Source organism: Octodon degus, unplaced genomic scaffold, assembly GCF_000260255.1.
Source record: "Octodon degus isolate 3935 unplaced genomic scaffold, OctDeg1.0 scaffold00008, whole genome shotgun sequence".
Taxonomy (NCBI): Eukaryota; Metazoa; Chordata; class Mammalia; order Rodentia; family Octodontidae; genus Octodon; species Octodon degus.
This window is the reverse complement of record NW_004524584.1, coordinates 12,309,854-12,320,023: the sequence shown is the minus strand read 5'-3', so window position 1 is coordinate 12,320,023 and position 10,170 is coordinate 12,309,854. Positions and strand designations below refer to the sequence as shown.

General features: G+C 47.4%; 1 protein-coding gene and 1 long non-coding RNA gene across 3 annotated transcripts in view; one reads left to right on the top strand and one right to left on the bottom strand.

Moving 5' to 3' along the window:
* Positions 1-5,928, top strand: part of Brk1 (BRICK1, SCAR/WAVE actin nucleating complex subunit) — an 8,908-nt gene extending 2,980 nt beyond the window's left edge. Inside the window, exons 2-4 of one of the 2 annotated variants that reach the window (XM_023705366.1) lie at positions 10-94; positions 5,091-5,173; positions 5,331-5,928. In XM_023705366.1, coding sequence (XP_023561134.1) covers positions 10-94; positions 5,091-5,173; positions 5,331-5,357 — 195 coding nt within the window. In that variant the 3' untranslated portion in view covers positions 5,358-5,928. The remainder of the gene's footprint in view (positions 1-9; positions 95-5,090; positions 5,174-5,330) is intronic. The other variant, XM_004625032.2, reaches the window with a different exon arrangement.
* A 1,469-nt stretch (positions 5,929-7,397) lies between these two features.
* Positions 7,398-10,170, bottom strand: part of LOC111813735 — a 14,945-nt gene continuing 12,172 nt past the window's right edge. Inside the window, exon 4 of the long non-coding RNA XR_002818907.1 lies at positions 7,398-7,551. This is a non-coding gene — a long non-coding RNA (uncharacterized LOC111813735). The remainder of the gene's footprint in view (positions 7,552-10,170) is intronic.

Genomic DNA, 10,170 nt, shown 5'->3' with positions numbered 1-10,170 from the left:
CAGCGGGAGATTCACCAGGACTGGGCGAACCGGGAATACATTGAGCTCATCACCAGCAGCATCAAGAAAATCGCGGACTTTCTCAACTCGTTCGGTCAGCGGGCTTCCTGGGAGGCGGGAAGGGAGAGGCCCCGGGGGCGGGCTGCGGGGAAGCCAGGGGGACTTGCTTCCTCCTCAGCCCCACCTTCGCGCTGCCCAACGTCTGCCCGCGAGGCCCGCGAGCAGTGTGGCTCCGTCGCCATCCTCGCCCCGGCCCCGCAAACGGGCCTTTTCCACGCTCCTCAGTGTCTGCCCCGTGAGTGCCGCTTCCCTTCCCGTCCGTGGTCTCCCAGCCTCCTCTGTGCCGCTGAGTGCCAGTCACCACCTCCTCCGCAGGGTGCCTTTCGCGGTCTTGTCACTTGCCTGACACTTCCCAGTCGCTCTCAGGACGGGATGGAGACCCTCTTGCGCTGTACTTTTTAGTGCCCCGCGGCCGCCCCGTCCATTCCTCCTCTCCCTGGTGTGCGGTAGAAGCTGAGGACAGAGGTTAGCCGTCCGGGTCTCGGGCGCTAGGGAAACACTGCCTTGCTGGCTTCTGATCTGTTAGGTGTCTGCTGCTGTAGTTTCGGTCCTCAGAGCTAGCAGCAGGTGCTTTGAGCAGAGGCAGCTTTAGCAAACTTCCCTAGGTGCAGTCTTCTCGCAGCAGACTTAAATTTCTCTGCACTGTTTTTATCTGTGAGATTGCAAGCCTGTAACAGACCTGTTTCCTTTAGAAAAATTAGTATTGGATAAACGGTGCAAAAATGTAGGGATGATGCTTAGTAATCTTTTTTAACCTGTGCACTTTTGTTTCCACTAAGCCTGCCATATTAAACAGTTAAGATTAAGTAGGAAAAACTGGTGTATTAATTTTTTTTTTTAATTTAGTACAGTCTACAGGGTCTCACTACATAGATTGGACTCCTAGTGATCCTCCAATTTTCAACCTCCCGAGCGCTGGGATTATAGGCGCACACCCCCACGCCCAGTCTTAGTTGCAGCCTCAGCTCACCCTGGGGGCAAGGCTGGGCATTGAACCCCTGTTCCTGCGCCTGCCTAAGCAGGCTCTTTAGTCTGCTGAGCTATCTGGCCGGCGAGCCATACTTACAGTAATGGGCATTTGTTTTTGTTTCTTAACAGTAATAGCAGTGAGTGTCCTTATTTGTTAAATCTATCTATCATCTATTTATGTATTTTCTGTGCTGTTCAGGTGGGACCCCTGATCTCACATGTGCTACACAAGCACACTGCCACTGAGATAGATCTCCAGCACCTATCTGTTAATGCTTCATCTAAAGAGAAGTGACAGATCAAATACATGGATTATTTACAGATTAGAAGTTCATTCTCAGGCTCAGTGACTGGGTTCGATCCCAGTGTGCCGTGCCAGCCCCACCCCCGGGGCTCACTGAGCTGATGACTGAGACTGGACATGGTAGCATCTGTAATCCCAGTGCTTGGGAGGTTGAAAACCAGAGGATCATGAGTCTGATCTGTGTAATGAGACCCTGTAGACCCTGTACTAAATACATTTTTTTTAAAAAAAGTTCATTCATCTTTAAATAAATTCAAAAAAGGAAGCAGTATGTTCATTTGGCAAGACATCTTTGAGCTGAGTCTTTTTTATTAGTAGCTTTTTGCCGAACATAACAAGTGCATGGGGTGGGGGAGCTGGTCTGTGTGCAGAACACATGTTCATTCCTTTTTGTTGTCTTCATCTCCTCCATTCCTCCTACTCTTTGCCCTTTCCATTTGCAGAGGCTCCATTTCTATATTTTCTCCAAAAGGATAAACTTGAGGGATTTGCATGTAGAAGGATGCACCTCAGGATCATACTGTTAAGTGAAATAAATCAGTTGTACAACCTTAAGTACTGCAGTGAGGTTTCTGTTATATGAGAAGCCCAGAATATGAATGAAGAGCAAAGTAAAAGCTAGATAATAGGAATTAGGGAGATCTTTTCCAGCTGGGCAGGGGAACTAGAGAGGGGAGTGAGCCTCACTGGAGCATTGAGATGGAGGAGGCCACATGACTGGAGGGCAACCTGGTGGTCCAACAGGATGGGTGGGAAAAGGTGCAGAGTGAACTGCAGGCACTTTGGCCAAATGGTGATGTCTGAGGGAGTGGGGTCGGGAGTGTTGTCTTGGTCCAGCTGACTGTCTTGGATGGAGACTGGAGACTGCAGGTAGGGAGGTGAAGGTTGCAGAAGGATGACTGATCAGTGTTGGGAGAGCTACAGGAAAGAACTGTGCTGACTGCCTTTATTTCTTGTGTGTCAGGAACAGTTGGAAAAAGTGGCTTAGTAATTTTAGTTAAGAGATGTGGAGCTGGGGAGATAGCTCAGTAGATAAGTGCTTGTCTGTCAAACACAAGGGCCTGAGTTCAATCCCCGGTTCCACAAAAAAATAAAAAATAAAAAAATAAAAGAGACGTGCACATAGAAGATATTTTGAGGTTGCAGTTTTGAAGACATGAAAGGGGACTGAAGACAGAGAGGAAGAGGAGGAATATAGGCTCTGTGGGGCTCAGGGACTCTTTATTCCTTCCAGTTCTCAAAGGCCTGTGGACAGTGATAAGATGCTCTCCTCTGTGGCACTAGTGACCGTGTGGCTTCGTGGAATTTAAAGCCTCTGACACCTTTCTCTTCCCCTCAGTTCCTGCTGCTGCTGCTGCTGCTTTTCTTTGTGTGTGTGTGTGTGTGTGTGTGTGTGTGTGTGTGTGTGTTTGAGACAAGATTTAGGGAGGGTCTAGAGGGTGTTCAGGATCTCACTACTAGGTCAGAGTTGTGGTGATCTGCCTGTTTTTTTTTTTTTGCGGAACCAGGGATTGAACTCAGGCCCTTGCACTTGCCAGAGAAGCACTTATCCACTGAGCCATCCCCCCGGCCCCATTGATCTGCCTGTTTACAGCCTCCCAAGAGCTGGGATTACAGGTACATGCCACCACGCTGTCTCAATTGCTGACCAGTCTCAATTGCCATCTCAGCGTGCCCCAGGGGCAGGGCCAGCACTGCAGGCTGGGGATCGAACCCCTGGCCTCTGTGCCTGCTTGCAGGTGCTTTAATCCACTGAGCTATTTGGCCGGCCCCTGAGACAAGATTTCATTGTGCAGTTCAGGCTGACCTTGAGCTCACAATGATCCTCCTGTCTCGGTCTCCTGATCGTTGGGGTTACAGGCCTGTATCACCATGCCTGACTTTGCTGCCTGTTGATTGACATGACAGACACTCCTGGTTTATGCTGGGTCATCCTAAGATGTGTTAGCTCTGTGATATGCCAAATACTCTATCTTCAGTAGAAACTGTGCTTCGATCTTTCTCTTCTTTTTTGCAAGGCTGGGGTTCAACCCAGAACCTTGTGTGTGTCAGGTGAGTACTCTGCCTGGAGCTGTGGCCCAGGCTACAGCCACGCGTCTGCTTTGCTCTTTGTCTCCTCTCGGGCTGGCGCTGTGTGGTGCAGTGCTTTGTGCTCCAGAGCTGTGTGTGACCAAGAGGTAAGCGTTGGCTGTTCTTCAGGCTTTGAGCAAATGAGCTGCGATATCAGATGAGTTAGGAGAGACACTGCAATTTCACTACAATAGCTTCAACAAGTTTTATTTATTTATTTTGAGACAGGGACTCACTCTGTAGTACATACAGACTGGCCTTGAACTTGAGCATCCTCTCCCTTAGCCTCCCAAGCAGTAACACTGCAGGTGTGTGCTACTGTGCCTGGTACTTTTGTGGGGTGGAAGATCTTTCTATCCAGGCTGAGCTTGAATTTGTGACATTCCTGCCTCAGCTTCCTAGAGTATGATTATAGGCATGCAGTACCACCCAGCCATGTCCCCTGTCTTGAAACTCTTTGCTGGTTAACAAATGGCCATTTATGGCGGTTATGGTGGCAAAGCCTATAATCCTAGCACTCAGGAGGCTAAGGCAGGAGGATCACCACAAGTTTGAGGCCAGTCTGGTATACCTCGTGAGTTCAAAGCCAACCTGATTTACATAGCAAGACCCTGTCTCAAAGGAGCCAGTGGCCATCTGTACAGCCTTGGTGTGTTTTTTTTACTGCTGCCATAATACATTAACAGTTTAAAATACATTTATCATTTTCTGTTATTTGGGTCAGAAATTCAACACTTAGCCAGGCATGGAGGCACACACCTATAATCTCACACTTGGGAGGCTCAGGCAGGAGGATTACAGCAAACTTGAGGCCAGCCCGGACTACATAGTGAGACCTTGTCTCAACAAAACAATAAAAATACAACACTTGGCTGGACGTGGTGGCAAATGTTAGCTATTTGGGAGGTGGAAGCAGGAAGATCTCATATTCAGTGCCAATTTGGATGCCTTAACAAGACCCTGTCTCAAAATTTAAGAGTGTATGTGTCCAACTCAGTGGTAGAGCACTTGCCTAGTATGTGCGAGACCTTGGACTCGAGGCCCAGAACCCAGGCCCAAGGGAATGACCCACTGCACTGATCACTGTGTTTCCTTCTGGGAGTTCTATGAGATGGCCTGTCTTTGTGTACTGGGCTATGGGCAGAATTCACTTTCTTGCGGTTGTAGGACTGAGCCCCATTTCTTGGCTGACAGTCTGTTGAGGCTGTCCCCAGCTCTAAAGGAACTCCTATCCAGGTTTCATGGACCCTTCCCGAAAGCCAGCATGCTGCGTATGGTTCCTTTCTTTTCTTTCTTTCTTTCTTTCTTTCTTTTTTTTTCCCGTATGGTTTCTTTCATTCCCTAGTCTTCTCTGCACTCTGACCTCTGGCCGTCTGTGCTTATCTCCCAGTCCCCAAGTCTGACCCACATGAAAAATGTAGGTTAGACCTTGGCATGTCTGGGTCGTTAGCTGTGGTGAGCCCTACCAAGCCTTCCATCCAGCCTTATTCTTGAGCCCCAGAAGGAGGTCAAGCACCAGGTTCTCTGCCTACTGTGCTCAGGAGCAGCTGCGTCCCTGAGCCCTGTGTACCACTTTGACCCTTGGTTGCCATGCATGCTCCACACTGTCAGCCTGGCCCCTTCCTCAGTGCAGGATGGATGTGCTTGCACATTGACACTAATGCTTAACATCAGTTTCTTTTACCAGATATGTCCTGCCGTTCAAGACTCGCAACCCTGAATGAGAAGCTGACAGCCCTGGAGCGGAGGATAGAGTACATTGAAGCGCGGGTGAGTGACTGTGAGACCCCTTGCCTGGCTGTGGGTTTCTGTGCCTCTGCAGCTATCTTCTGTACAGCTTCTCACTACCAAGGATCTGAAAGATGTGTGTCTTTTAGGCTCCTTTGATTGTTTTAAGTGTGTTTGAATGTGACTTTTCCTTTGACAGGTGACAAAAGGTGAGACTCTCACCTAGAGCTGCACCACCTGCTGCTGGGATGCGCTTTACAGAACATAGGCCATGTGGAGAAGGCCCAGCAGCCCCAGCTCCTCCTCTTCTTCTTCAAGAGCAACAGGGCTTTTTCTCGTTTTTCTTTTTCCAAAGGTCCAGCCTTTGCGCTCTGCCATGTACACCTGAGAGTGTGGTGTGGCGTGGCGCAGGGATATGTCCAGGGGTCTCCTGGAAACAGCTTAGGCATTTACCTTCCAGTAAGGCATGGAGTCACTCAGTGTATCTCAGGTGTTCAGAGCCCAGAGCCTGGCCTCTGTGAAGGCCCCCGTCCCACTCTCAGACTTTCCTTAAGCTCCCATCACTCTGCCTTTGTCTGCTCCTGGCCTCAGTGAAGGTGGAGTGTGGTGTTGGTGTCCTGGCCGAGCCGTTCACACCCTCTCGCTGCCAGAGAATGTTGCTGACCTTCCACTTTATTTTGGAGAGGTCCAGGCCAGTCCCCCCTTGGCTTGAAGGGACATTTTCAGAGTTTTTTTTCTGTTACTTGGTCTGTCTGTGCCTCTCATATTTCCCTAATAAATTCTTCAACTTTATCTGACTGCTGTGATTGTGGAGTGAAGAAGAGCTAGAGATGGGCTTACCTCTCCTGCGTAAATCCTCTAGGTGTGGCCATCTGATTCACTGGCCCAGTGCCTGTGGTTGGACTTCAGCTCACTTAGCCTGTGAGCCGTGTGGTTCTGCAGAGACACTTCCTTGCTGTGCTGTAGAGGAACCTGCAGTGTCAGGTGCTATGCTCACAGTCTGCCAACTCCCATGTCCACATGGCCTAGCTGCAGTCCAGGGCAGACCCACAGGGTCCTAAGACCCAGGCTGCTAAATGCTGACTTCCTTTGTGAAGCAAATCCTATATTGGTAGTTGATGAAAGACCTAAAATTTCCTACTGTCCAAGGCTTTCTGTAACCTTGGGACATCTTCCTTCTAAAGCCTTTTTCCCTGTGTAGATTAGCTCCTGTCCCTTAAGCTCTGCACACAGGAATCTCCCCATTCAAGGTCCAGGCCAGGTCGAACTTACCCTGCAAAATTCCCTGCATAACATCCATTCAGCACTGCCTTCTAGCTGCCTGTCTTTCCAGGCACACCCACCCCTGGGGTCACATCTTGCTGTGAATCATTCTGTGATGCAGTGGGCACATCCTGAATACACCTGGGCCCCTTTCCTGTCGCCTCTGAGCACCAATTCAACTGACCAAAGAGTGTAAGCTGCCTTGGGTATGTGTCTGAAGAACCTCCCTTAGCTCTCCAGAAGACCATGCTGAGCATCCCTACTTTTTTTTTGAGCTTTACATGATTATGTTTTATTTATTTATTTATTTATTTATTTATTTATTTTTATTTTTCAACAAATAATACACTGCATATATTCTTCTTAGTTGTTAATTGCTGTAATCCCTGACAGGGACTCACTCTGTAGTACATACAGACTGGCCTTGAACTTGGATCCTTCTTCCTCAATCTCCCACCACCCCCAGCTGTCACTCCTTTTCACAAGAAACCCCGATTCTCCTAAGTGTGTGTGGTGATTATTGCCTACTTTTAAAGTAGGAAATTTTTCAAACTCGGGAAGTGCTAACCTGATGCCACAGTGGAACATCACAAATGTGACCTCAGGTCACAATAGAAGCAGGTCTCGCGGAGACTGCATGAAATTAATGTTAAGCAGTGTGTACTAGTGTATATGAAACACGAATTTCGTGTTGAGACCTGGGTCCTGTCTCATTTATGTGCAAATGTTCCTAAATCTAAAAACACCTGAGAGGGCCAGGGAGATAGCTCAGTGGCGTAAGTGCCTGCCTGGCAAGCACAAGGTCTTGAGTTCAGTCCCTGTCACCAAAACTAAAATAAAAAACATCTGAGAGGGTTAGGGAGATAGCTCAGCAGTATGAGAGCCTGCTTGACAAGCATGAGGACCTGGGTTCGATCTTGGTACTGCATGCTGTGCTGGCCACTGAAACCAGGCGTGGTGATGTATGCCTGTAATCCCAGTGCTGGGGAAGCTGAGACAGGAAGGTCACTATGAGTCTGAGCTAGCTGTGTAGTAAGACCCTGTACCAAATAAATAATAGATTTTTTTAAAGGAGTCTGAGAGCAGCTGTAGTGTCACCCTACCTGTAATCCCAGCATTTGGGAATCTGAAGCAGGATTGCTGAGTTCATGTCCAGCCTGGAATACATAGCAAGACCTTGTCTCAGAAACTTAAAAAAAGAAAAAGAATACATAACGAATATTGCTGACCCGAGGCATCTTGCATATAAAGTATTCAACTTGTACTTTTTAAAAAATAGAATTATAATGGAAGCACCTATATCCTTTACCGAGGTAGGTGCTCTTTTTGGTATTGTTGAGCTTGCCTATTTAGCTCTTCTTCGTGTGAGTGCATTATTTTTATTTCCCCCGGATAAGGAAGTTGGACTTACCCAGTCCAAGTGTCATGTTACCTTGGCCACCAGTCGGTTTAACCTCTGGTTTCTGCTGTGGGTGGACTGTGATTAATAATGGGGCAAAAAGTGCTGGGGATTTCTACAGGAAGGAGTCCTTTCCATAAGATTTTTTTTCCATAAGATTATGTGTGAAACTGTTTAATAAAGTTTTTATTGTCCTGTGGATGTTAATGTTAATTTATTGGTATTAAAGTAATAAAGGCATTAGTGGTAGTATAGCTCAGTGGTAGAGCACTTGCCTGGGATGCATGAACCTCTGGGTTCCATCCTTAATCCAGCTTTCTGAATGAATGAGTGAATAAATAAAGTAGGCATGACAGCTCATGGCTTTAATCCTGGCATTTAGAGGCTGGACATGATGGGTGCACACCTGTAGTCCCAAATTTTAGTAGGTTGAGACAAGAGGATTTTAAATGAGAACCCAGGGGCTGGGGAAATAGCTTAGTTGAATAAGCACTTGCCTGGCAAGTGCAAGGGCCTGAGTTCAATCCCCAGCTTTGCAAAAACAAAAAACCCTAAAAAATAAAATAGAACCTGGCCTGGACAATTTAGAGATTTAGGGAGTTGGTGTATCGAAGTAAAAATGGCTGAGGAGGTAGCTTTGTGCAAAGGCTGTGGGTTGAAACTCCAGTCCAACAAGTAATGTGTTTCTAAGAGTGTCCTAACCTGGTTGTAAAGAGCAACAGGTAATGTTCAATGCAGTCAATCAGTGAACCTGGCCTCTGGCGGGTACAGCAACTCCTTAATCTTGGAATGTGCTTGCTGGTGTTCCAGTTTTCCCTACATTAGCACCCTTTGTTTTGGGGGGCATTCTTGTTATGTAGCACAAGCTGGCCTTGAACTTGGATTTTTCTTCCTCAATCTCCCACCACCCCCAGCTGTCACTCCTTTTCACAAGAAACCCCGATTCTCCTAAGTGTGTGTGGTGATTATTGTTACTATATGCTAAATACTTTTTGCAGTTTTTCTTTCTTTGGGGTAGAGGAAGAAGTAAGGAAGGGATAATAAGGGACAGGGAGGTGAGCAGAGCACTGCAGTGTGTTTCATTTAACCATCAAAGGGGTCGGAGGAGCATGCAGAGCCCAGACCTCACTCACTGATATAGGGCTTTAGCCATCTTTGCCTTCAGATGGTGGTTGACCAGATCAGAGCTGACTGTCACTTCAAGTCCAGTGCCCATGTGTATGTGAGTTGGGGGGAGGGGCGGTGGCACTGGGGATTGGACCAGTGAACTACATTCCCAGCCCTTTTCTTAAAGTTATATTAGTACACGTTTGTAGTACATAATGATTACATTCATCGTGGGGAGTAGGTATGCATACGTGACATTTGTGTTTTAATCTTTTTGAGAGAGGATCTTGCTGCACAGTTCAGGCTGACCTTGAGCTCACTTTGTAGCCCAGGCTGGTCTTGAACTTGAAATGATCCCCCTGCCTCAGCCTCCCAAGTGCTGGGCTTATAGACATGTTCCACCATGCCCATCCATATTTAATTCTTTTTTCCAGCTTTTTATTTTTGAGTCTGGGTCTTGCAAAGTTGTCTAGATTGGCCTTGAACCTGTGCTCTCCCTGCCTTGGCCTCCTTGCCCTCTCAGCATCTTGTGCTAGGGTCACAAGCAAGTGTCACCATGATTTCTGCTGCCTGGCTTCCATTCTTTTTTGTTGCCAGGGCTTGAGCCTGAGGCCTCTGGGCTGCTAAGCAGAAGCTTGCCCATGAGCTGCACCCCATCTGCCATCGTTCACTGGCAGAGATGGCTCCTGGCTTTCTGTGCTATGTGGGAAGCTGTCTGCATTGGTGGCCCAGGGCCATTTCCGCTGGCTTGCTCTGAAAATGTGCATGCTGTGCCTTCTTTTGCAACATGGGATTAAACCCAGGGCTTGGTGTGTGTTGGGCAGATGCTTTGCCACTGAGCTACACTCCTAGACCCACTATAAGTATTTTCTGAAGGTCTTGCTAAAGAATTAAATCCACTCTGGCCCTTAACTTCCTCTAGTAGTCTGAGAATTAGAAGCAGCCACATCCTGTTGAAAGGCCTTTTCTGGTTGAGCGGGTATAAATAACTGATATTTATTTTAAATCTTTTAGTATTCTGAGATAGGGTCTTGCTATATAGCCCAGGCTGGCCTTCAACTCAAGGTGATTTTTCTGCCTCAGCCTCCTGAGTGCTGGGATTACAGGCATGCACACTGTGCCTGGCTCAAAAACTTTATTATCTCTTTTTTTTTTGGTACCAGGGAAATTTTTTTTAAATGGCTATAAATGTAATGTGGTGTGAAGCCTGTAGGTTCCATTCCAAGTACCACCAAAATAAATACTAAAACATTGGACCAGAGCATATATA